The sequence below is a fragment of the Boleophthalmus pectinirostris genome, unplaced genomic scaffold (genome assembly GCF_026225935.1).
Source record: "Boleophthalmus pectinirostris isolate CB_2022bp ecotype Guang Dong unplaced genomic scaffold, ASM2622593v1 HiC_scaffold_4, whole genome shotgun sequence".
In the NCBI taxonomy this organism is placed as follows: Eukaryota; Metazoa; Chordata; class Actinopteri; order Gobiiformes; family Gobiidae; genus Boleophthalmus; species Boleophthalmus pectinirostris.
In genome coordinates, this window is record NW_026571353.1 from 14,594,344 (window position 1) to 14,622,143 (window position 27,800).

Sequence of the window (27,800 nt, forward strand, 5' to 3'; positions counted from 1 at the left end):
GTTTTGTTTTTAATGCTCATAGGCTAAACTCAGCATGCATGTTCAGACTTGTGGATCCAGAAATATGTCCATGAACTTTGCAATATGCTGCATTTTTTGAAGTGGTCACGGTGTTATACGGATACCGTCAAAATCAAAATCTTAATAGTTAATGTTGTCATAAGAAATACGAGCAGCAACATCCTAGTTTCTCCTCGGTAGCGTTGCAAAGAAGCGGTTTGTTTGAGTTCGAAGATCGTGCGATTTGAGCCCTGAAGCGACTGGGATGTCAGCGAAGCGCGTTCACAAACATCCAGGCATCACCAATGGGGAACAGACATTACGATCGACTCTCTCTCTCTCTCTCTCTCTCTCTCTCTCTCTCTCTCTCTCTCTCTCTCTCTCTCTGATTCTTATTTTATTAATTTACTACACTGCTTTATTTTAATATATTTACATTGACATACTTTTTTTGTTTTATTCCTATACGATGAACGGCCCAAACTATATCCCGGGCAACAACCATAAACTGTATACAACTGTCAGTAAGTAAAAAGTAAAGTAAAAATTATGAGATAATGCATTGATTGTAAAGCAAAAGGAATTATTATTATTATTATTTCTACTTGTGGGTTTGCTTTTTGCGCCGTGGGATTCATAAAGTTTGTCCCCCCTCATTCGCCGTACCTTCACATGACTTTACTTGTGCTTGTGATCTGCATTCCTCAAGTGGCTCTCTCCCATGGGTTTTTGCTTTTTCACTGTCAGACAGACTCATGTTTAGGAAGAGGGCTGCAAAGAGCGTCTAAACATCTTTGTAGTGCGGTCAAGCTGTAAATTGTCAAACATTTTGCATCTTGGTTTTTCATTCGACTGTCAGTTGTTTGGGATTTAAAACAAATGGATACGAGATAGTTTTCGCTTTCCCAGTCAGTCATGGCAGAGCTTACACCATCAGACTTCAGAAGGTAAGATTAAAGCCTGTGTTTTAGTCATTTGTTGTACATAGGTTTGTGTTTTGTGTGTGTGTGTGTGAGGACCATAGCCTATTGTCAGTGGCAAAGATCAGTGTTTTAATATATTAACCTAAACGTAAGGGCTGTGTTCGTTTAGTGAATCATATCAACAAATATTTGTTTACATTCACAATGTGCAACTTCTTGTAGATGCAGTTTCTTTTTCCTATATGATGGATCAAAAGTGAGAGAAGAAGAGGATCTCACAAGAAAAGGAATTTGCTATTTTTACCCTGAAGAGGTTTGCACATAACAAGACTTTATTTTTTTTCAATAGGGGAGAATATCTGACTTTATTTATGTCTGTTCTTAGACTCCCATTGACAAACAGGAGTTACTTTGTGGACAGTTGGCTGGAGCAGGACGCTGTGTGTCTGAACTGTCCTCTTCACCTGTCCGTGTGCTTAGGCTTCGCAAGAACAAGTTTGCAATTCGCATGAAGGATGATTTCTTTTGGGTATGCACATTATGTTACTGTCTGACTATAATGAGGATTTTATATTGATTAGACTGAACACCTGTTTCCTATCTGCTTTAGGCTTTGGGCTGCTCTGTGGATGTGCCCACTGTGAGTGTCTGTGAACTCCTCGATCACCTAATTAGCCTGTTTTGTTTCTACAATGGTTCTGTTCGGCAAAGCTACCAGGTAATATATGTAATATTTCATAGAAAATGCACACCTTTGTAAAGCAGGTGTTACTTACTGACATTTAACAGTAAAAGGAACACAACTGCCATCAAATGATATCACATTGATGGTAGATGTTTCAATAGTTTTATAAGTTAAACAAAATATAGATGCAATTATTGTGAATGTGACTGAACAGGCCAATAAACAAGTCTTGTTTGTTTTATGTAGCTGCACAGACGAGAGATTTTGGCTGCTCAATGGGCACAGTATCTCTCACACCATCAACAAGGATCCACTGATCTTCACCACATCTTCAGCTGCATGAAAACCATTGATTCAACAAATGTATGTATCACATAGTTGCCTGCTTCTGTGTATTTACAAACAGGATACACCTCTGTCATTGTGGTATTATGCAACTGTGTGTTGTTAAGCATGCTCAAAATACAACTCATTATTACAAATGGGTACATACAGTGGCTTCTATTGCAGTTAAATGATAATCTGCAATAGAAGCCATTGTGTGTATGCATTTGTTTCATAGTTTTGAGAAAAGGTTAATTTTGTGGTTCAAAGCTATCATATGATGGAAAAATTGCATAACTATTTCAAATAACCTTTTTACAGCTAACTTTACTGCCCCAGTTACAGGCTACAGTGTTTCCTTATGTAAATACATTTGATATTTACAACCAAAGTAAAAAAAAATAAATAAATAAAAATCTTCTTTTTCAGGTTGACCCTCTCTTACTTTTAAAAGCAGCTCTCATTCTTCAAGCTTGCCAACGGTGTCCTCTTGTGTTGGCAGGCTGTATTCTCTTCAAGGGCAGGTAGGGTTACTATTTGACACTTGAACTAAAGACTTTGATTCTTTGGAACTGATATACTAAATGTATTTTTGCAGAGTTGTTAGCACTCAGATGATACCAACACTCACAATGAAGGTCATGGTTCATGAAAGTGAAAATTTTATCAAGGTACGGCTTGGCATCGGTGAATAAAATATTTTGCTCTGATGTACTTTATAATTTTGATTAACTACTAAAACACTTACATGTACTTTGTATGAAGGTACTGATTTCAAACATCCATGCAATGCTACTGCTCATGTTCATGTTCAGACTGTGTGATATTTACCAATTATTTTAACCAAAACACATAACAGACTCTTTATTGTTCTCTATTTCATTTTATTTCAGTCCCAAAGACTCAGTGGTACAAGTGGCTCTAGTTCATTAGGTGAATCTATGAGCTCCGTCCCGGTGTTTCTGACCACATCAGAGCTGCATTATCTTCAGTCTGCTCCGGTTGACAAGGAAATCAAGTAAAGAACTTTTACACACAAAAACTACATATAATATAAGATAATAATGCATTTTGAGAATTGGATAACAAAGCAGTTCCTTTATTTACAAATACAGATGTGTTAGTCTCAACGCAATCTGCGTTGTGTAACTTTTCTGGAAAATGTTATTTCTTTGTTGTTTCACAGTTTGGCTTTAAACCTTTCTATCACCATGAACACCAAACCAGGCCAGTTACAGGTCAAATCTCTGGAGAGGCAACCCTATTAACAACCAGAGTGCCTTTCTTGATATTTTTTGAGAAATAAAGCCACCTGTAATTGAATAAATATAAAATAGATCTGTTTAATGCCATATCCGGAGCAGAGAAATTACCTGTCGATGACAGATCTCCAACCGAAAAGTTACATAATGCACTTTTAACATCCAACAAATAAGAGGTATAATTATATTGTAAGTTAAGAAAAATCTCTTATTACAGTATAGCAAGTTTATAGCTATGTAAAGTTTTATTGTCAAGACAACAAAATAAAATAATTGGAATAGTCTTCTGTTTATCCTCATATGATGGTACGTATTTACTTTCCAGAGCCCACTCCACTCCATACAAAGATTCCCAACCAAGGAAGCCACGTTTGTCACGAACTTTATCAGATACCCTCTCAACTGACTCTGAACCATCTGACCCAGGATCCTCCCAGTCCCCTTTAAAAACACCCTGCAGCCCCAGTGATAATGCGTTTAGTCCTGGCAATGGTGACCAGCTTCTATCCTCAAACTCCCCTCTCCCAAATGGCAAACTCAAGGAAAACGAAGACTCTTATTACCACAGTTTTCATTCCAATGGTGATATTACTGATAATAGTATGAACAGTTTGGGGCCGGAAACAAACTGCATAAATGGAGGAACAGGAGCACACTGCAGGACACTGTTGGATTTCAGAGGAGGTGGTGCAGCACAAGACTCACGTGATGTGGGGCTGAGGAGGAACAGTGGTCACATGTTGCCCTCTAGTGGTATGGGAGCACCTGACAGCCAGCATGATGACTCCCTGGTCCCCTTGATGCTGTACCTTCACCGGGTCAAAGGGCTTGTATTGGCCCTGCTGGTGGAGAAGCACTTCCTAAATGACTCTGCATCTATGGAGGAAGTGGTGAGTATATTGTTTGACAATAATACAGCCATATGTAAGGGCTTAAAAATAGATTGTGTTTTGGATAGAGATAGATATTATAAGATCTGGAGAAGTGTCCCCTCCTCCTATTGCCCCAGTGGCATTGAAGGATGGGTCAAATGCAGATGGCAAAATTTTGTTGTTTAAATAATTCTTACTAAACTCTAAAATAACAGTAACATTATTTTTCTGATGCTCAATAAACATGATGATCTAAAGAAAGTCATACAAAATCCAGTCATCTGGGAATTGTTGGGGAATGGGGCAGGAGAGGGTATGTGGGTGAGACATGACCCCAACAATCTTCAAATTAAAATCAAGCCTTTAATGGAACAAGACTAAATAAAACCATAGCAGGTGAACAGGCCAAGTCACAATATTATATGGCAGCCAAAACTCTAAAGTCAGAATTTTCTTGTTCATAAATTGTGTCACAGTATTAATGCTTATAATTTCTCACACACTATAAAAATAACTCATGTTTTCAAAGCTCCTCAAACTGATAAGTAAAATGTTAATGTCAGCTTTGAAAATAATAATAAATTATTTGTTCAATTAAAAAAGTGTGTTTTCAAGTGCTACAAATGTCAGCATTTTTATGGATCTCTTTTCTCTCTTTTTAGCAAAGTTTTAACACAAAGTGGCTTTGTGGCTCTGTTAATGTCATACATCACAATATCTCCCTGTGTAATCCACTAACTCATTACAATTTGAATCTGATTTAGTCCTTAAGCTTAAGTGTGAACCAGGCTTCAAACACTGTTGGTATTAATTTAAGCCAGCCCTTCCACTTTATAACTACATGAGTGCACTAATTTATCTTTGTGATGTTAATATGTGCCTTTGTGGTTTGTACCCAGTATCACAGCAGCTTGGCTGCGCTCAATGGACTCGAGGCTCATTTGAGGAGCGTCACCCCGGGACCCCCAGGCCCTCAGGGACCCTACATTTTTGCCCATTCTGACTCCATTCAGAGCACACTGACATGTAAAGCCTTCATAATACCTACCTTTCTTTCTCTTTGCTTGGTATAGTTGTCAAATTCTTTTGATGACTTAATCTTTCATTTTCTAAGCTTTCACTTTTCTGCTAGAACAAGTATTTACTGTGGAGGGCTGGAGGCATGGGCCAATACATATTGTAGCTCGTCACAGTAGTAAAAATGAATAGAAATGTGTACACCTGTACATTAACTAAATGAAATAACTGATATTATTACAGTTCACAATATGCTACAGTGCTTATAATTGCAGAGGACTGAATGGTTCAATGCAAAGAACCAGGTCCCTTTCATATCCATTTACAGTATATACACTATACACTTGATAGTATGTTTGACTTGTGCAAACAAAGGCCAAATGACTACTGTCATATAATAAGCTTTCTAGTCCATATAAAGGTCTGTTATTCAAATAAGTACAGTATTTGGTGCATGCCTGTCCATATGCTGAACTTCCTGTTTCTCTGTAGCCAATTTGTCTGGTCGTCCTGGAGCAGCCCATGAGCGTCCCTTTGTGAGGGCCACTTCACTCCTTCACTCGCATTTCTGTAACACTGAAACTCTGCAGGAGGCTATTATCAGGTCAGTCCAGCAGCAGGACAGTGAAGGTGGTGGAATAGGCAGAGCTGATGGGGGTTTTCAATATAAATATCGGGGGTAGGAACCTGGGGTGTAGGGTGTATCCAGTATGTGACAACCTGCACATGCCTGCACACCTTTACCAACATCTCTGCATAACAAAAGAAACACACAGTACTACAGGAACTTATTTTATAAACTCTCAGCAATGTCCATAAACTTTTTAGTTCTTCACAGTCATTTTTATAGTCTTTTGAAAAAAAAAAAAAAAAGCACTTGTAATGTAATTAGGCTACTGCTCATATCAGTGTTTAATAATACAATTAATAATATAATCAATAGTAAACCATATTTTTGAAAACCTTCTACAGTGTGTACAATGTTTGCTTTTTTCTGAAAGATTAAAGAGCCGTTCTTTTGTGTTTAGGAACGCGGGTGCTGCTGTGTATGGAACCCGTAGTGTGGCACATGAGACATATTTCCTTCAACATGGTGGATCAGTGAGAAACTCGGGCATCCCAAACCACCAGGACAGTGCCTTCTCTCTGCCCACCAAGGCCCGCCACAGACTGCTCAAGCATGGGGTCAACTTGCTCTAATGGCACAAGGTTATGCACTCTAATGTGGACAGTAGCTCATACCATTTCATGTGCAAAATGATTTACTGTAAAAGTAGTTCACACTTAGTTTAGCTTTACAGTCTGGTTAAAACAAAATGTAAACATTTATTTTCCAATCGAAGTTTGAATATGCACGTTTTTTATTTAGTGTCTAATGCATTTATACTTCTCATAAGAACATTATTACAAGTGCAAATAGGGTGTACATTAATATGCAAATCAAGATGTCTTTGTGGTCAGTCTATTCAATGAATGTAATGTACATACAACCAAGACTTGGAGTAGACAACGTCTATAAGATGGCAACCTTAGAAACAGCATTTTTAAGACTTTATGTACTCATTATTCTCAAGTATTGTTTTATTTATTGCTTTATTGCTTACAAAATCCAATAAGTTTTACTTTAGAGTCTATAAGCTAGTGAATTGTTTATTTCTAAGTATATAGGATGTGTTTTGGATATACTGTTGCATTGATACCTTATAACGTACGGTAATTAAATGAGTTCATTCTGGACATGTTTTTTGTTCCTTTTGTAAATTAATCTTAAACATACAGCTTGCAGCAGCTTTTACGGACCCGCTTCCCACGAGGCCGCGTGCTTCCCTTTAGATCACTGTAGACTGGAGCGTGTCCGTTTGAAAACACATTCTTGTAATAATATCTTATTTTTCACATTATAGTAATTTGTTTTTAGGTCACTTTTGTAAATAGGGTCGCCCTTGATGGTCCAAACATAAAGTAATTACAGTCATTAGTAGTAGGTGAATGTGAATAGAGGAGCCCATGGCTCTTTGGGGCGCCTCATTATGCAAGCGCATTTTAAAGTCAGTAGCGGGGGGCAAATTGGTGGTTAGGGGTACGGACACAAAAGAGGGGCAGGGTCAGGATTCAAATTCTAAGTGGGAAGATGTGCCATTGTGGCTGGGTTTATATACGCTGCCCGAGAGCGCACATGAAGAGTTGGCACACAGACGAGTACAGAGCATCAACTATTTGGGAGCCATCATCATGTCTGCGCACACATGGATTGTTTTATTTCTCGTTACTGTCATCACTAGTGACATCGGGGTGTACGGCCGAGTGCTGTCACTCAGGACTACAGTGGAATACGAACATGCGTCTTTACGCGCCAATGTGTTGAGACGGTGGAGACGTGGAATCACAAATGCGCACCGGGAGCGCTGTACGGAGCTCACAGCACCTTGGCTCGAGAACACCGAAGTGCCTCGGGGTGAGGCAATTCCAATGCCGCTGCGAGTGCGGCCCTTTGCACCCGGAGTATCGCACGGATCAGTATTCCCGGGAAAATTCCTTTTCAGTTTTGTGCGCAGGGTTTATCACTGCTGTCAACAAAAAGTCCATTGCCGAAACGTCAAAGGGATTCAAGGCCGACTCAGAGGAGGTAAGCCGAAGTATAAACAACCACTGAGCAATGGTATAATTTCCATTTGCATGTTTATTTGTCACTACTTAGACCTTGACCTGTATGTAGCCTACTTGTGTGACAAGAAAAACACAATCAGTCAGGATATGTACTTTCTGCTCCTTGTACAGAATGAGCCACTGCAGGCCGCACTATGGGCTATATTGTTAGATTTAAATGTAGTTTAGTGTAAAGGCAACTGGGAGATAACAATGGCTTGATTTTGCAGCTGCGTAGGGACAAGATATCTGCATACAAATGAGTCTTAGCTGGCTTATGTCCTGAGTGCAGTTGGATGTCCTGCTGACAGATTAGAAGCTCTAGGAGTCAGAGGATGTTCTTAGGCTTTAGTATCTCTAGTATTGAAGGATCTTTGACATTCAAAAGGAAGTGTCCTTTCTCTCAACTCATCTTCCTCCTTATTCTTTTCAGAGGCAGATGTGGAGTTTCTCTTGTTGAAGGAGATTTCTTCACTGACTGTTACAAGGGCTGAGCTTCACTTGCAGCTCTCCAACCCACATCATGCTTCTATTCGACCTGTGCTTCCACCACTGGCAAAACACAATGTCCCAACCAGGTAACCAGTCAGATCACAAACCATTCAACACATGAATGAAACACATTTATTTAACATGTATTTCATTTGTAGGTACAGTTCTTCAACTCGAGAAGATGTGATGGAGATGAAAGTGGACCTAAATTTTATCATAAAAGCTTTACAGGATGTAGCTGGAGGCACTGCTTCTCCTGGACTGAGTCTGGTGAACATGCGTAGTGAAGAAAGACCCCATAAAGACCATAATATAGTCAGTGATGTTTCAGTGAGGGACCTAGATTTAGGTTTAGTTTTAGACTGTGGTATATCCTGTAAGTCCAAAAATGTCCACATCTTACATGCACCATTCATGGTCCTCTATTACAAATAATGCCTGGAATACAACCAATGGAAGCACAAATGGGGAAAAATATATGCACTTTTTGACTTTTATTAATTTATGAATGTAATGTTTTGTAAAATATATATTATTGTATAAATTGTGATATACTGTGAGTTTGATGCTTCATTTATTTTTAAAAGAATACACAAACAGTGGCAAAAATGCAGAGTTGTGACTTCTATCAATAGATGCTGTCCACTTTGTTCAGCTGTGTGCTCCTTTTTACAGACGCTATGATATGAGCTGCTATTTTGAGACATGGTTTTCACAGTTGGTACAGAAAGGTAGAGAAAACGGCACCTGGACAAACAATGGCCCGTGCATTTGCTGCACATCTGCTAAACAAAGTCTAAACATAGTCCAAACAGTATCTGCACTGTATTTGACTTATTCAGAATAACTGCGACTTTTCTGCATTTGAAGCTTCACACGAGTTCTGCTAACAATGGTTGCAACAAGTAGCTCTATAATTATAAGAATTTCAAAGACACTTCTCCTAATGCATTGTGTTTGTAACAATGGCCTGTCAATGATTTTTGTACATTAGCCTATACTTTTTAATACAGAGTAACTGCACAAATGCCCTATAATTGTTCTACAAGTCATTTAGTGATTTGAGATCTCATGAGTCGTTTTAAAACTGGTAGGAATTTTAAAAAATTTTTGTCAATTAGGCCATAAAAATGCACAGTACAGAATCTAACCATCAACATTGTCTGTTTCTTTCAATTTGTTTATAAAAGTATGAATGTATTTATTCATGAAGTTAGTAAACCTTTTCTTAAGATGGAGGCTCACAGCAAAGGCCAGCAGACAGGTGCAAAACTTGTAAATTTTCCTCTAAATTAAGATGATCATGATGTAGATTATGTAGTTGAGGTATACAAATGTGGGCAATGCTGCATTCAAACAACCACCACTAATTCTGATAAAATAGCACATTTATTAAAAAGAGACAGCATTTATCAGAATTTGCCATTTTGCAGATATGTCACATCTGAGAAAGTTCAGTGTTGAATACATGTCTCTGTTTTCTTGCTGCAGGTGTAGCCCTCAAGAACACATTTTATACATATCCTTATTATTTTCATATAATGCTCAAATGAACTGCAACACTGTGATGGTATAGGCCATTATGTTTGGTTAGCAAACTCCATGATTTAAAAATTCTAGTCATGTACTGTATCTGTACTACTCAAGCTCCTTCAAAATAATAGAAAAAAAAAAGATGGTAACCAAAGAACTTTTCATATCAACAAAAATGTGTGGTGTGGATTATACTCCAAAAGGGGGATTTGTGGTGCTGAAAATGTGTTACACTAAAACTAAAACGAAGAAGAAAAGTGAAGCAAACAGTTTGGTTTTTTTTCTAAACAATTTGAGACAAGTTATTCAGTCTAGAGTTGTCCACACCTTGAGAGGTTTGATCAGAGGATTGTTTCTTTTTTACAATCCAAAAGGGGAAGACTGCAGTTACACTGAAGCAAGGGGAGCCTCAGCAATTAAAGTCTATCCTTGGACTTTTACTGTGGAGGAAGGAATAAGAAAATTTTTGATGCAATCCAAGAGAAGAGTGACCTCAAGCCGAGTGTTGGAAAAGCCATGTATTCAATAATTCAAGGCAACATAGAAACACAAAAATGACAAAATTTTTCAAAAAAAACATGAGGCAGTGCAAAAAACACACCAATAAAATATCAAGTTTTTAAAAATCAAACAAAACAAGATCCTGAGGCAGAAAACTCAAACATACAAATCAAGTGGATCATAAAATATCTCCAGACCAGCCCCATTCATTTAAATTATATACCTTTATAGAATGGAAGATCCCATATATTCAGAATTAATCTAATTAAAATTTTCTTTAACAGTTCATTTTATTGCAACCTATTCATTTTTATACCAACCTATACCAACAACCGTTCCTTTTCAAAATAAAGGCCTCACAAGAATAAGTATAATTACCCAAAACTACAAAATAAAAGTGATCGCCATCTTTGTCACACAGTATCGGTGTGAGCATGTACCTTATATACACACGCAGCTGTGTAGCATCGTTTAAACGGACAAAACATAGTGACTTTGGTGCTGAATTTAAAACTAATCCTAATATACATACTTTCTGGCACCATCTTTTTGCACAAGGTAGTAAAGGAGAGGTCCATAGCCATTTCTCAGGTACTGCATTTGGGATACAGCAATACTCAAAAGGCAGGAGGGAGTCTTAGGGGACATTTAAGAAGCATTAGTGCAACAGGCAAAGTTACAACAGCGTCCTTGGACCAGAACAAGGCATTAGGAGAAGGAAATTAGAGACATAAATAGGAGGGTCCACAACACAGCTCTGGAAATAATGAGAATAAAGATACTTTATTCCTAAAATAATAATATCATTGTCCAAAGGCAGCACTTACACCAAGCAAAATAGGCAAATGGTTTCAACATAGGTTTATATTCTATCAGGCTTTGCAAAAGTTTTACCCAGTAATGTTTTGTATAACCTTGAGGTCTATGCTTTCACTAAGCACTCACTAAGAAATTATAGTTTTAGTAGATTCTCTCCTTTCATACAAACATTTGATTAAATTTACCACTAAAGAAAACGCTTTAAACATAGGTCTTTATACAGTTATCTTTTCCACTGGGAGATCAGTGCCTTAGCAGAGGATATATTTGAACAAGTCATAATTCATAGCCTAGGTTTCTAAAAACCTGACTAAGACTTTTGCAGAGCACACTAACAAATGCACTTACATTTACACTGGAAATTAAAATTAAGGGGACAAATGATAACTGAAGTCTCCCCTCAGTAAACGTTTTTCTTGAGATTGTGCTTTTTGAAAGTGGGGCCAGTGTAGGAACAATTAGCACCTATTTTATAAATCATTTGAACATTAAGTATAAATAGACATAATATGGCTCAAATCATGGCACGTCAAGACTTTTTTTTAAAAATAAGGGATAGTTCTAACTACTTTATATACTGTATTTCTTCCACAAAGTTACATAATGTTTGGCTAAGAGGTCAAGAAGTTTTTCCTTGTCAGTGAAATATGGGAGTTTAAATTTCAGTTCACTGACTTAAACGTTTTTAAAAACGCATAATAGGAATATACTTTTTTTTTTAAATCAAGCATTTGTAAAAGTAAACAATTGTGATATAGACATTTTGTTAATAAAAAGGCAGGCAAAAGAAAAGAGAATCAAGAAAAAAAACAAAAAAACACAAGCAATTAATGAAAGAGGAGCTGTGACCAAAAGGCCTAATGGCACATTAACTTTGCCTCTCACTAAATGCATTCATCAGTGTCTTTCAAAGGGGAAAACAAATCAAGGCTGTAGGAGTAACAGCCCTAAATCAGTATTTGGTGAAACAAATTACTACATTAAAATACATTTAAACAAGCAAGACACAAAAAATGCAAAGATAAAGGCAAGATGACATCTGACACATAAGGCTGTCAGGTAAAGGGCTGGTTTAACTGCAGTATGGTTTACCTTTTTAAGATGTCATGGCAAATTAATTCAAAAAGACAGATTCAACAAACAGAAAGCCCCTTAGAACTCAAACCGTATGTTCACTTACTGCTTAGTTTCCTATCTTTTCTTAGCAGCGCTTTTGTCAATCCAAATTTTTTTTTCTGTGTCAACCAGATGTTGAGCAGGAGTGTTGATCCAAGTGCAGTTTCTCGCTACACTCAGTCCAAAAAATAAACAAAAAACAAAAACCCAATGCTTTTGTCTAGGCCCAGATAAGTCACTCCTGAGCACCCACGAGCTGCAGAAAATGACAGGGCAGGAGTAAACCCTGCCAAGTCAAGAGTGAAAAAATGACTAAGATTGTTCAGAAAGGGTCAGCATAGGTGGATGCAAAACACAATCACAAGAAGCGTGGCCAACACTCTCCACTATTCACCTTTGATAGCAGAGACTGAATCATCTTGCAGTGGCTTTCCAAATAAGATATTGTCCTCCCATGTTCTGCTGTCTTGTCCTGTGTGTATGCTTTACCTGTGTTGCAATCTTTGCCCCCTGCTCCCTTCTGTTATAGTCTGTTTTCAAGTCTCTTACAGCCGACATAGGCAGAACAATGTGGGGATGAAAACCCCAAAAGCCACCAGAATTGGAAACATTAGGCTGCTATTGTCAGCTGCATACGGGTTTGGTGTTCGAGGTCCGGACTGGACCCTGGTCTTAGAGCCTGGGGGAACCTTCTTCTTTCCTCCTTCCTCTCCTCCCTCTGTTTCCTCCTCCTCTTCATCCTCCTCCTCAGGCTTCTCCAGACCTGGGTGAGGCTGAAGTTTTGGTACATCTGTGTTACAAAATATAATATATTATTGTTTTATCACCTTCATCAAGTTTGTTGTGCTTTCAAATTTCAATCTGCATATGAATGCTATAGTACTGATAGAAGTATGCAAAATATGAATGATCAATATTGCATTTACAGGAAAATATTGAAACTTACCATCCAGTGTCCCTTTCATAACATAGAGAGCACAGACTTTTGGGTTGTCATAATATCCCTAAAGGAACAAAAACATAAGTTAAATCAAATGGGGTTACAACACACAGGCTTGTCTATTATATTCTTTATATAACCTATACATTTTATATTTCATATTGCTATAATATGACAATATCCATTTTACATCCAAACATGTACCACAGATTTACATCTGCATGGCTTAATCTCACAGCAGTACCAAAAGCCCAAATCTACAAATATAAAAGCAAGACTAAGGCTTATCAGGTGGCAAGTGATATAATGGTTTCACAGATGTGGCACTGTTGCTAAGTAATTTTTATGGGCTCCACACTGGTCATACCTCCTCCTTAAGCATGTGGTTTATCATGTGAATGCTGGACATTTCAATAATATTTCTACTATGTGCTTCTTTACAAAAAAACAACAACAAAACATACATTATTTTATTAATTTGGTAAAAACAGTATAACCATGACAGTATTCAAATGTACCTTGACAAACTCCACATTGAGCTTGCCATTGAAAGTGGATACCTCTCCTTTGACACTGAGCTTTCCTCGTCGTATAGAAAAGGGAACTATTTCGTCATGCGCAGTGCTGTGGCCTACTCGATCAAAGATATCCAGGTCTTTTACAACTATGTGCCCATTTACACGGACATCAAAAACCTGAAATAACAGTTACACCATATGTTAGTCAAGCATACCATTATGGCTGATACAATACACATATAACATACATATATAAACAACATAGGATATTTATGTACACAAAAGAGTGGACACTAGAAAAAAAAAGAAATAGTGAGTACTTAGTTTTGTTATTAAACACTGAAGTTACCTTTTGTTGTGACTGTGCAAAGTAAACCTCTGCAAACTTCAGAACTAATATATAGTCTCCTTCATCTCGAATGGGGACCTCATATCCAAATGTGTCCTCATTGTAGCGTTCTGTTTGATACAAAATCTGGTCTTCTGGACTCGACCGGAGGATCGGCAGACGCACCCCATAATCAGATGCTGACAGGAAAATGCATCAGATGTAGATGAATTAAACAATAATTTCAAAATCACTGTCCTCAAATGCTACCTACGCATACAGAGACAAACCCAAAAACATTGCTGTGTGTGAGTTGTGCCTAAAAACACAATTTTGTATATAAGCTTAAGATAAGTCTGCAATGTATAATGATGTCAGCATAATAAACAGTTCTGTCAAATACTTTACTGCCAAGGTAACACCGTGCAGTACAATAGTCTAATACAGTCAAAACGTCGCTGTAGATTTGATCACTACCTGCTTCCCCTCTGAGTAGAGGGGGTGGAGCTGAGGCTCTCTTTGCTGACTCCTACTTAATCTGAAACTACAGGAGGAAGCTACATCGCGGCAAGCTTTACTCATAAAAATGTACTCGTCAGTCAAGCTTTCACTGTGAAATGCTGAAGAAGTAATTTAAGTTAACTCTGTCTGACTGTGTCAGTACCATTTCAACTTGTAGAGAGAGTGTTGATTTACCTCAAACATCCAAACACACGTAACTATAACTAAATAAATATCAGTCTTTCAGAGTATTATTTTATAGAAGCAACTATTTATGTTTGTTAAGTTTGCAAATACCAGACAGTAAGGTTCAGTTAATCTTCAGATTGAATAAAAAGTGACCAGAAGAGATATTTATAAAGTGCTATAAAGGAAAAGAGCTCACACTATCCTTTAAAACTTCAAAAATGACTTCTTTCACATCATATAAGACCTGAAAAAAAGATTAAGAACATTTCTCCAACTTACCTTTACCAACCTTTCCTTCTAATGGGTCCTTCTTGAAATGGATGCCATGCACGTCCAAATGGGCCTCACCACCAGAGTTTACCGCCCAAATCACCCGTTCGGCGAGACTGGGGCCACCACCGTCTGCCCAGCACTGCTCTGCCAAAAGCAACAGCACTGCAGCAAGGAGCCCAGCGACCAGTCGAGCAGTGTCCCACTTCATGTCCACACACACAGCCTGGTCCTGGACAGAGGAGACCGTTCTTAGCAAGTTGTAGTCATTTGTACTAAATGACATGACCTAATGCAGCTATCTGATAAAAATGTGTAACTGATAATTCATTGTAAAAAAGGGAAGGGCAATATGGCAAACTTTTGCATTAATCTATAACTACTTTCAATTAAGTTTCATTTCCACTATTAAACTATTAGCACTATTAAAAATAAGTGTTCTTTACTTTTAATAATAAGGTTCATGAACCTAGAAATATAATTTTAAAATAAAAAGAAAGTTTGCATCAAACTTTGCTTTCTGTGACAGAATTGGTTCATTTACCGCTCAATTAAAAACCCCAAGCTATTGTCAATTATAAACAGTTTAGTCCATTAAATGTTAATCAATTGCTCAGCTCTATTGTAATGATTCCAAACACAATTTAAGTCATTTACAATTTTGTAATAAATAATCCTTATGCCTTGCCATGGCAAGTGGTACAAAAAATAACTCAATAAAACTAATAATCATTATAAAATTAAGTTAAAAGGAGAAGACAGCAAATGAAACAATTTCAGAAAGTTCTAAATAACAACTTTGAAATCTCTGGCAGCCTGAGTGTTATGACAGTTCTATGGAACCATTGCAGATTCCAGTGGGTTCCCCTGCTCTTGAGGCTCACTCTGTGATGCTAAAAAATACTACAACGCCATGACGATCGACTCAGATTAAGTGTTAAACATGTCAGGGACATTATATTTTAAGGACAGTTCTCCGTTTACATGAAATAATAGCGACATATGGTCACTTCGCAGGGAAAGCTAGCAGTCTTGTCAATCTTGCAACATGATATCTCCAAGATGCATGTCTGACTGAAAATGAGCTGCATTTAGAGCCAGGGCAATGTTATTCAATATAGCAAATGTTCGAAGTACAATGCAATAATTTAAACACGTTTACAGCTCATCGAGAAAGTAGAGTAAATGAAGGAAAGCATTAAAGACACGTAATTACTCCAAAATAGCTACATGGCTAACGTGACACCGGTAGTAGCATTAGCACAATAGCTCAGAGATTGGAAAGATTACATTTTAAAGCAATACCAGCCTCAGCCTAGATGTGTACGATTACATTAACGCATATCTTAATAGTTCTTAATAAAATTTTATGCACTGAAAGGAAAGCGAAAAGAGTATCATTGTCCAAATTTTGCTAACATACCTGTCTAACCAGAAATTCTTGGTTCAGCAAATACTCACCTTACCCCACAAATATCGTCAGTGTTTTTTGATCACGCTTTATAAGTACACTTAATATAATGCTGCCGTACAAAATGCCTATTATAAAAACGTAAAAAATGGTGACAGCGTGAAAATATTCCTCTGAGTCTGTACTGAGCAGGCTGCTGTGCTGACTTTCATTCAATGTGCAGCCACTACTGTGCGGCTAAGCTACAGTGGAGGAGGAGGCGGAAGAGGGATACCTAACTTCAGTTTGCACTGGCAGGTGATTGACAGAAACTAGGCCAATCAGACAAGATGAGTCTATTTTATTTCAACTTTATATTATACACAAAATGATTCATATTCTGCAGTGCGGGTAATATCATGGTTACGGTTTATATCACCTGAATTAGGGTGTTTTAATTAAAATTAAGTTAGGTGAAAAGGCACGATTTAAAACATAGTTAACATCTGTTTTAGTCAAGTTTTTTTTTTTTTTTTTTTCAGCAATTAAAATACATTGACTGAGGTGGTGATAATACATACAATTTAACACTATGCACTGAATGATTTTGTACGACAGATGCTGCTTAACAAATTAAGTGTATTTAGTGTATCGATCTTCCTAGTAAACGCTACAATTTGGAATTATCCATTGCACTTAAATGTATATATATATTTTAAACTAATAAAAATATATGATGAGCATTATGTTTATATATATATGTATATGTATATGTATGTATATATGTATGTATTATTCGAAAATCTCGCACCCCTCCACCTGGTAGACATGGTGCAGTCCAGGTCGTCTTGTCCAATCAGAAAAGTCCAACGCAGCTCGCTCCGAGGCTGACCACACGAAATGAATGGAGATAGTTTCCATGGTAACAGCATTACCTCAGTGGAGGACAGGTGTTTCTGGATACCTTTTTCATCGAAACTTAGGCCCTAAAGATTTCTCACAGCAGGAACAGCTAGCTACATTTATATTTTTAGTGTCTAGCAGCCAACCAGAAGTTTAAGTTTAAGCTTATAGACCTAGTTGGCTTCAAGGAAAAATGAACATTGAATAGCCTATACCTCTTGATCACAATGTGAGGACATAGCAAAGAAGCAGTGGCTGCAAACACCGTGTCCCAAGCTTGCATTCAGATCAGTGAATGTAGCGCTGTATAATATGTATTATGAGAGATTCACTGGGAGTTGTTCCTTTCCTCTTCAGTTTTGCATCATGGTTTTGACTAAAATGTAAACAGCTTTTATTATCATCATCATCATTTTCTGTTTATTATATATTTCCCCACTATAGAAAGTGGTGGCATGTAAACATCTTTTAATCTTCTACAGTCATCTTGGCAAATACTTATGAAATGAAAATGTGCATACAGCTTGGTAAAAGTATCTCTTTGGCATGCATAATAATTGCTTTGACAAAACAAGAGTGGTGTATAACCACTACAATCACTGACAATAACAAACATAGGTCTACATATACCATAAAACATTAACTGTTGTAAGAAATTTACATTTTTCCTGCTGTTTCATATGGACAACATAGACTTTACATTCACTTTGTGCCATGTATTTTCAAAATCAAACAGCATCAAACCTCAAACTAATCAGCCCTGATGGCTTCAGGATAATGGGCAACTGACAGTGTTCCTAAGACTCACTAGTTGTACAGTGCTGGGGGTAGGCCCTATCACCCTTCAAAATTTGGTTTCACTCTGATATACTTGGAATGTCAGTTATTCACAATTGGTATTATGAAAAGTTTGAAAATCTCTATGCACATAAAACTATTCTTCAGAAATGCGTGCCTGGGGAATATAGCTTTATAGTTCCTCATTTAAATGTAGCTTTTTCATTAGGATTTCATTAGCTCTGCTCATTAATTAGAGACAACCTTGTGACCTGGATGACTGGGAATCCCCACAGATGAATCAGACAGTGACTACATCATAGACAAGACTTGCACAGTGAAGTCATACAAATGGACACACGTTTACCTCATGGTTCTCAGTGGAGTACCAATACAGCACACAAAGACATGCAGATAATGCACTACTGTGTGACTCCTTGGTCAAATGTATAACAGTGCACTTGTTTTATCTACACAAATATACATTCACTTTCTGACAGTTCTACTTGTGTTAGAGTGACAGGACACTGACCAACAACCTACCCAGCAGGAAGTAATTAAGTGGGGAATAAAGTGCAAAAAACATAAGATGGACAATCATCGGCTACAGCAAGTTCAACCTTTGCTGAACTAAATTTTTTTTCAGGAAGAACACTTTTTTGGGTGAGGTGATTTCTTGTTCTATAAAACTGTGAGAATTCATTTCCAGTGTTACTTGATTGGCTCAGACTTGACATGGTTCTGTTGGTCCTTGTCAAGTGTAGTTAGCTTCACATTCAAAACCACAAGTGTCTTTGTAATGCTAGCGCGACATCATTCGGACAAACTCTGTAAATGTAAAAGAAAAATTAATTAGTTAAAGTTTAAAATATAAGCCTAATTTATATTTGAAATACTACAAGTTATATTATAATGTCCAGGGGCATTTCTAACAGATAAACAATATATATTGCAAATAATTCTATATGTAACTTTAAATAATAGCTAATAATTATCTTAAATTACTAAAAAAAAAAAGCACTAAATAAAACACTCAAATAATTATTAATAAAAAACTGCTTCAGATGAACTAAGGTATGCATACTTTAACCAATCTGTTCTGGGGCTATGAACTTTACCTTCAAAATCCACAAGTCCATCACCATTTAAATCCACATCTCTTAGAATATCTTCAGCCTCTTTTAGGCCGACCTAGAAAGATACATACAGACTACTGGGGCACCTCTAACTTCAGGCAGTATTTTTAAATGTACCATCTAAGTCCTACCTGCTGCCCTAAAAGTTTTCTCATTGCATCACGTAGCTCAGCAGGGCTTATAGCACCATCTCCATTTGTGTCAAACTTGTGTGAAAGAAAAAAAACAAAACAGTTAACTCTGGGGAAAGATCTGTATAATCAAACTAAAACCATCTTCACACTTACCTCTCTGAAGGCATCTTTTAATTCTTTTATTCCAATCATATCTGCTGTTTCAGCAAGGAGTTTAGGACCCATCAGCTCAACAAAATCTTCAAAATCAACATGACCTCCCACTGAAGACAAACAATGAAATATACAGGATGATTAAAGGTCCTATATTATGCAAAATTGACTCTTTTGAGGTTTAAGCCATGTAAGAATGCTGGTATCTCCTCAAAAACATACCTGGAGTTGTGTTTTGTTTCACACATGTTTGAGTAATTTTTATTATTCATCTGTCTACATCTCCTAGGCTCACAATACTCCGTTCCACCTTGTGATGCCATGTAGTGACAGATGTCAAGTTAACAGCTACCTTTAACCTTTAGTTGAGTAGAGATTGGCAATTCCAGCACTGAAATCATCCAAATGATTCCAGTGAAGATGTGTGGAGTTTAAGCACTTCCTGTATTACCACATGACATCAAGGTGGGAGTGTTTTTTGTCTGAAAGAAGAAGCCTAAATATGCAGAATTTGTATGTTAAACATGTGTGAATGAAATAAAGAACAACTCCACATATGTCTGTGACAAGGAAACATTATACATTATAACATAGATCAGAAAATAACGTGATATGAGCCCTTTAACTTACTTACCATTATAGTAAAATTTATTCTTATACTATTTCCTTTTAACCCCAGACTATATGATGAACACAAATGTATATACATTATAGATTATAGAGTTGTCTGAATCTCACAAACTAATTAGTAATTCATTTTTATTAGAATTTTGTGTATCCCTCTATGTGTTTGCTAATAATTTGAAAGTGAGGATTGAAATAGTTTTACAGGCCTTTCCCACAAAACCATTACCTTTTGGACATTGCAAATTTTTGTTGCACATGTCTAATTCATGTTCCTAAGAGGCTGGCAATGTTTACATGCATACCAAAATCTGATTCTAATCAATTTCTCACTAACTTCTCTCTTTTTCCTTTCACCCCCAAACTGTGACTTATACCAGATAACTTGAAAAGAGCATTTGGTACAGGAGTGGTTAAATACATTATAACTTGGATACTACACCTATCAACCTAATATATATCCATATATCCTATATCCAATCTGATATTTACTGTACCCATATGTGTGTAATAATAATAATAATAATATATAAACAAGCAACACTAGAAAAAAACAAACAAACATACAGTTCATGTTTATTTGCTGGCTCAATTCGATGAGTTCCATTTCTGTCGGCATGTATCCCATGGTCCTCATGCAGTTGCCCAAGTCTTTACAGCTGATAAATCCATCTTTATCTTTGTCAAACTCTTTAAAAGCATCTCTCAACTCTGTTATGACCAAACACAAATTTTAGATATGCACAGTATCTTATTATTATTATTTGATATCACAATATAAAAACATATACAGATACACTTACCCTCCACTTCTTCTGGCCTCAACTCTCTGTCCTGTAAACATTGAGGCACACGTTACTGCAATATTTATGACTTTGTGTGTCTCTGGAAAGTATTCAGGTCTATATACCTATAAAACATACCCCAATCAGCTCAGCGGTCAAATCTTGCATTGAGATGATAAAACCAATTTGAGGAAATGGGCCGATCCCTATCAATGATTGCTGGAAATTTTAACCTCGAAGTTCACAGAAGAATGTGACTGTGTCTCTTTTTTGCAGTTTACTTACAATGAACACAACCTTTAAAGGACAGGACAAGATACAGACACATCCCAGAAGCCTTAAGGGTTAACAGCAGGAGCACAGCAAAGTCTAAACATAACAAGAATAGTGACGTCATGTTGGACCCAAAACCGTCTGACCGGAACATGACATGAAAAACATCAGACATACGAGGCAAGAGCAGTCAACACCATGATTAAAAACTACATGTACTTCAACAAGTTCAAAAGTGTTTGTAGCTTTATCTCTCTGCCTCCATTCTGTCCATGCAGGTCTTCATACTAAAAGTGATACTGAGTGGAGCTGATATAAGTGTAAATTTTGACAGGTGCCATTAGACTTAAACTTAGACAATCTTTATTGATTCACAAGGGAAATTATTTGGACACAGTAGGTCACACATCACAATATATTATAATAACAAAGAGATAATACAAATGGTGATAATAAATTCTAAATAAGCAGCAAAAATAGCAAAAGACAGGTGTCAAATAAGGTATAATTATGTACAAGTAAAAATAAAATAAAAATAAGTCATAAAAATATCTCAGCTATATATAAGAGGAAGGAAGGAAAACAATGCAAAGATGATATGATGATTGACAGGATATAGGGCCATCTATTACATAAAAGTCAGTTGTTGTGCAGTTATATGGAGAATGTCATGATGACTGAGTAGCCCTTCCTTACCCCACAGCCATAAGGTCCTGGCCTGACCTGTGTGTGTGGAGTTTGCATCCTCCTGGCAACTTGCTCTCACCCATGAACCTAAAACATTCACTGCAAAATCCCTCAACTAAGACAGTCCTCACTAAGCTGAGCTAATCATTAGGAGGTCCCTAAACACTATGGCAGCTGCCCACTGCTCATGACAAGTTGACCCAGTGGAATGGCAACCATTAACTACTTTAAACAGTTGGATTTTATTAATTCTAAAAATACACCCATTTTGTCAGATACAATAATAGGCACTCTTTGGAATGATGTTAGTCGAGACTGTTACTTCTCAAGAATGTTTATTTGCCCAGATATGTTTTACTATAGCATGCACTGTCTTCGGTTCAGCATGGTGCATAGTCTATAAAGACAGACTTTTATGTTCCAAGAAATGTATACATGACCTTTTCACCAAATACAGAAATACACAATTGTTGGTGTTACTTACTGTCATACATACCATACATGCACAAGAGGTAAGTCTTTTCTACAAATAGATTTAAGGGCAAATAAATTAAGGAGAGACACTACAGGCAAAAGGTTTTTTTTTTTTTTTGTTTTGTTTTGGTCAGTTTGGTCTTTTAGCATATAAGCTTTCATGTGGAAACACTGCACTGAAAGATGTTTTAATATTTCATCAACCTCTATAGATACGTATGGGACATTGCAACTTCAAAGGCTGTTTTCTGAAAATACATCTTTCCCTCATAGGGACATACGGATCACCTCTTAAAGTAGCGCCTACATTCACCAAAATGTCCAATCTTGTACTTAACAAGCTTTTGGACAAAATTTTAATTTTAGGCAAATTGTCAGTCAGATCTAGTTTAATCAAATACTAAACAAAATATCCAAAATCTCCTCTGTGTATTTTTTTAGTAACTAATGTGTCAAAAAAAGAAGACTTTTAAACCTGGCTCTTTTCTGTTTTAAATGTTCCAAAAAATGTAAATTTTGGCAGTTTTTACACATAAAATGCCTTATTTTTTTAATATGAAAACATTGAGGAAATCTTCATTCACCTGTAGTGTCTACCCTTAATTAAAATCGATTTGATTCAAGCAATTTACTTATTCAAAAACACTAAAACATGCTGCGAGAAACCAAGGGAAAATTACTTCTGAAACAGAAAAGAAAGGCCTCTTACAGTATAAATATTGTTTTGGTTATATTGCAATGTATTGTGCACTACATCTACATAAACCTAAGCATAAATACTTAAACAAGGCCTCGGCAATCTATTCTGAGGTTAACTACAAGGAAGCAACAGTTTTTTGAGAGCCTTTGTTACATAAACTCAAAAAGCCAACGCTTTTCAGTGAAACTATTATGCAAGTGATTCTGGTGGTTGGGTTGAGTATTTGAAGCATGAAAATGTTGAAGAAACAGCAAAGGCATCAAATAAAACAGCCGGCTGCCAACTTTCCGCTCATCGCTCATAACAGTTTACTTGACACATTGCAAAGACTGGCATCTCACACCTATACACTGTCACCAGAACTGTAAACACACAGGCAGACAAAGACACAGGCAGCAAATGACAACAGCTCCAAAACACTGCCACTGTTTCATTTGTAAAACCTATGCAAATACAGTACAATGATATAATAAAATTAATCTATTGTAAGCAAATGTGGTGTAAATTATCTACAAGAAGCATGTTGTGATGCAGTGCACATGCAAAATTTTGTCTCTTTTCTCTCTTTTTAAATTTTCAAGTAAAATTATTTGGGTTACTCCAGCCATTTAAAACAAGACATGCTATTTTGAATTTAGTTGTTCAATATTCAACAACTAAAACATATATACATTTTGGTTTGAGCAGAGGTAAATATTTTAAGTATGTTCTAACTGCATTTTTTTCTTATGCACATTCTGCACATTATGTTTGAAGAGTCTACTTCTAATTCTTCCACTCCAAACACGTTCTTATAGATTTTTCCCTGTAATAGTTTATGTGATAAGTGTTAGCTCTATGCTAAGTGCACTCATGTCTTACCGTCTGCAGAGGCGAATGTAAACAGTTCCCCATACCAATAGAAAAAAGAGGCACTAAAATGGACCATGAGGACTTTCTTTCTGTCATAACTGTGGCCCGCATTTTGAAAGGAGACCGGACTCTGGTGGCAGCGAGACCCATGTAGAACAGCAGATAACCTAGATTTCAACCAGATTCAAAGTTTGTTCTGGACAGGCTGACCTGAATGGAGAGAGTATGTCGTAGAACAAATGATCAGGACAGAGAGAGAGAATGAGTGAGCGAGGATTTACAAGAGAGGGAGAGAGACTAGACTTGGACAACAGAGAGAGATTTATGCCTATTAAAGGAAAAGAAGATGATTCCCAGCCTCCGATATAATCAGTCACTTGGACCCAAATGTTAATGTCTGAACAACACAGACTTACTGACATGTTACGATCTTACTTGTTCTTGCTTTGGCAATGAAATGCAGATTTCCACTTCAACTGGGAATATCTTCTTGACTTGAAACCTGCCCACACTTTTGCCATTGGCAGTCACTGGTGACCCAAACAAGTCAATGAGAGCCTAAACAAATGGAATTTTGTGAGTTTGTATTCTCACAAGAATCAGTATTGCTGGTCCAAACAAGTCATACTGGCTCCAGTGGGAGACAGTACACTTTGCGCTAGCCCCAAGCCCAAATAGTGTTGGAGATAATATAATCTGTTGTGGCCAAACAATTTACACAAAAACTGGGTAAAAAAGTCTATGACTATTGAAGAAAATGGTTATCTATGATTTCAACTTGGCTCTAGATGTCTTCTTTTTAGACACAGTAAGCTGATAGTAACAACAGTAAAGACATTATCATAGCCTTCAAATACAAATGTACAACAGCTCCATCTACCACCAGCGCTGCACCTGTGAATTATGGTTCAGGGTCGAACACAAAGCGTGTGACGTTTGTTAATTTGGAGAGAGAGGATTGTGCAGTGCCCTGTTGCCTTCACACACAGCTCTCTAATGTAATTTATTTGAATCGACACCCCATTCATATTCCCCTTGAATATGTGACTAATGCATGTGCTGGTTTCTTCCGCTCATCTCTGCCCTCTGAGGCTCACACAAGGTCAGTCTGACCTCCAACAGCATCACAGCGACTCACAAGAACAGGGGAGGCAATCACTGCTTCAATCAACCAGCGCTGTGGCACTATCATTGAAAAAGGAGAAAAGAAATCCCCAGTCATTCTAATTGCAATGATTTCCTTATAAAAACATTCTGTAATTTCCACCGTAGAAAGCACTGGCAAACACAACAGCTCAATGTAAAAAGCAAATCAAAAGGGCTCTTGACAATACAATATCTTGAATTTAGTGATATTACATTGCTTCATTAAACTAAATGTCTTAACACTCATTTATCCATGCAAATCACCTTCTAAGTAATTCTGCTCATTGCATTCCTGCATTTAGTTTCTTACAGATGTTGTCATGCTTTTGACATTTTTGAATTGACAAACACAATGGTAAATCAATGCTAAATGCATATTGATTTCCCGTCACATTTTTCAGCCACAAAGCCAAATAACACAATTCATTTTATTGCATGAATGTGATTGTTTTAGAACACCAACTCATAACATTTCTATCAAAGCACAACCTGCCACAGTGTACACCTGTTTTCTTCATATATCTTTTCTTCCACTCTTAACTGGGACCAGAGTTAAAGCTTTTGAAATTGATCTTACTCCACCTCCATGTTTTCTTTCAATAATGTGAGTATTTCCAGTCTAACACACTACGACATGTTTTATTATATAAGTCCCTGGATGACAGAAGCCTGTCTTTGGTCAAGGACAATATTTACTCTTCCTGTCTTCCTGTGTAAAAAAGCACTCTATGTTATCTACACATCAATCTTTTAATAACACAATGAAGCTCTAAGATTTTACACTACAACTAAACCAGCTAAAATTTGTCTAAATTATGCAAATTAAGAGCACTGACTGCCAACCAGGAAATGACAAATACATTTGTGGTTCAAAATAGTCTGTTTATCTATTTCCAGCAAAATGATCATTCTCAGACTTCACTGGAAGATGCATAAAATTACCTCCCTTGCACTAAACAACATCAATGATTCCCATCTCTTTGTACTAAAACTGTTTCATCTGCCACACCTGTCCACTCCAATAGACACTACTCCTTGGCTGAGATCTGTTGGAAGCATCATTGTATATTCTAGTCTATTCAAATTACACAAGACAAAGCTTAAGCATCAGTGGGTAATGGCAATGTAGCAGACTGCATTATGGACCATATAAGCAAAAAATGTATCTTATTGATTCTAAACAAAAATACCACTTTCTTTGTGCTCACAAATAAATGAGAAGCACTTATTTCCTACAAATGCAATTCCACCATACCCAAAAAAAAAAAAAGGCTATAACTGGAACAGTTTTACATAAAGTGCCCACAGGGAGACAAAGCAATGTTCTAATCTATAGCTATTGACTTGACCCATAGGCACTGCAAATAGCTCAAAAAGGAGGTAACAGCTACATATATTAAGCCAATCTTGACTCGACCTGTTCTGTACAGGTAAAAAAAAATATGAAAGGACATGTAACAATATGTCTATAGATGGCCTATTTTGTCACATATGCCAAATACAGGAGTGATTTTTGTTGATGATGCTTGTCCCAAATGTCATATAGCCCACCTAGCCTTGAAAACTGCCTCATTATGACTATGTAAATATATTTTCTGCTTAAACCAATATTTACCTGTCCAAAGAGTGAGCTCAGGATGGTACGTAATTGGCAGTCGGACACTAACGAGGCACCGCTAGATCTCCGGGAGCGACGGGATGACCTGCTGGACAGTGGCACCGGGGAACACGAGGACGGGGAGGAACTGCTGACCCCGTGCCCTCCTCCCCGGGCCCCATTCATCATCACAGTGTTTCTTTTACGGTCTGCGGGCTCAAAAAGGGGAGCCCTGTCGTCGTGGCAGTCGGACAGTGACAGCTCTCGGGGCACATGGCGTGGGGCGTGCGTGTGACAGCGGCGCGAGGGTTCGGGCTGTTGTTGTTCAGGTGATGCGGGATGATTTGGGTCATCCAGGGGTGCTCTGTGGTGCTTCCTCCGGTGATGATGGTGATGATGATGGTGGTGATGGTGACGGTGAGACCTGGAGCGCTCCTTTACGTCAGACTCGCCACCCATGGGTTCCTGCATGTCCAAAGCGTGGTTGTGGCGGGACCTAGTTTGAACGTGATTGTCCCGACTATCAGAAAGCGAGGGGTGACAAAGGGGTCTCCGGGCAGTAATGTCCCCCTCTGCGGGCCAGTGGGACTCCTGCTCGGTTGAACTGCTGCTGTGGAGCGCGGCGGGACGGTGGCTGTCGTGGTGCGGATGCTGAGGCAGACTTCTTCGGTTCTCCGACGGGATGTGTGTCGCTCTCCTCGTTGTGGATGTTTTGAGCAGTGATGTGGTGGAATCAGATTTAGGGAAAGATGAGCTCATTGCTGCGGTTTTCTCTACCTCTGTGGCGCGATCGTCGACATCACCCGCGCTTCCTCTCCCATTGCCGTTCCCTGTCCTCCCTGCGTTAAGTTCAGGCTACATCTCACCACCTGATCTCCGGAGCGCGCACACAAGGAGCACAGGGGGGCTCCTCGCACGTCGCCGCGGAGTGCGCGTCACCTTTTTTCATTGATGAGAATCCTGGCAGCCATACAGTGACGTGGATGTGAGCCATAGTAAGATCTAGCCCAGTCCAACTTTGTTCCAGAAACAACTGAGACCAAAAATATCCCTTCAGAATGCTTTAGCTATTTTTAGATTATTGTAAAATCAATGTTTTTGCCTAGGCTCTTTGTTAACAGATGGATATGCATAGCCCATTTAGTTTTTTAAATAAATATTTATCATCTTCCCCATAAAATTTCAAATGAAAATATTTATGTAAAATGTTGTATTCTGTGGTGCGCCAGCTAT

General features: G+C 37.7%; 4 protein-coding genes across 4 annotated transcripts; 2 read left to right on the top strand and 2 right to left on the bottom strand.

The window, feature by feature from the left end:
- Positions 1-128: 128 nt before the first annotated feature.
- hps4 (HPS4 biogenesis of lysosomal organelles complex 3 subunit 2) lies at positions 129-6,820 on the top strand. The gene is made up of 12 exons (XM_055162113.1): positions 129-947; positions 1,146-1,236; positions 1,309-1,452; positions 1,534-1,641; positions 1,855-1,971; positions 2,362-2,456; positions 2,531-2,603; positions 2,826-2,950; positions 3,520-4,084; positions 4,966-5,092; positions 5,576-5,687; positions 6,112-6,820. Exons 1-12 carry the CDS (start codon positions 916-918, stop codon positions 6,281-6,283), a joined length of 1,761 nt encoding a protein of 586 aa, XP_055018088.1. The 5' UTR covers positions 129-915; the 3' UTR covers positions 6,284-6,820.
- A 151-nt stretch (positions 6,821-6,971) lies between these two features.
- si:ch211-170d8.2 (uncharacterized protein LOC571755 homolog) lies at positions 6,972-8,691 on the top strand. The gene is made up of 3 exons (XM_020928235.2): positions 6,972-7,709; positions 8,163-8,307; positions 8,380-8,691. Exons 1-3 carry the CDS (start codon positions 7,091-7,093, stop codon positions 8,654-8,656), a joined length of 1,041 nt encoding a protein of 346 aa, XP_020783894.2. The 5' UTR covers positions 6,972-7,090; the 3' UTR covers positions 8,657-8,691.
- A 900-nt stretch (positions 8,692-9,591) lies between these two features.
- On the bottom strand, positions 9,592-16,583 carry mlec (malectin). The gene is made up of 6 exons (XM_020928346.2): positions 16,398-16,583; positions 14,946-15,168; positions 13,998-14,176; positions 13,649-13,825; positions 13,137-13,194; positions 9,592-12,980 (listed from the first exon to the last, which is right to left on the bottom strand). The coding sequence occupies exons 2-6, from the start codon at positions 15,145-15,147 to the stop codon at positions 12,736-12,738; spliced, it is 861 nt and encodes a 286-aa protein (XP_020784005.1). The 5' UTR covers positions 15,148-15,168; positions 16,398-16,583; the 3' UTR covers positions 9,592-12,735.
- Positions 16,584-17,674: 1,091 nt separating this feature from the next.
- On the bottom strand, positions 17,675-27,416 carry cabp1a (calcium binding protein 1a). The gene is made up of 7 exons (XM_055161659.1): positions 26,586-27,416; positions 20,857-20,887; positions 20,621-20,764; positions 19,430-19,539; positions 19,274-19,348; positions 19,125-19,197; positions 17,675-18,834 (listed from the first exon to the last, which is right to left on the bottom strand). The coding sequence occupies exons 1-7, from the start codon at positions 27,324-27,326 to the stop codon at positions 18,809-18,811; spliced, it is 1,200 nt and encodes a 399-aa protein (XP_055017634.1). The 5' UTR covers positions 27,327-27,416; the 3' UTR covers positions 17,675-18,808.
- Between the last annotated feature and the right edge of the window lie 384 nt (positions 27,417-27,800).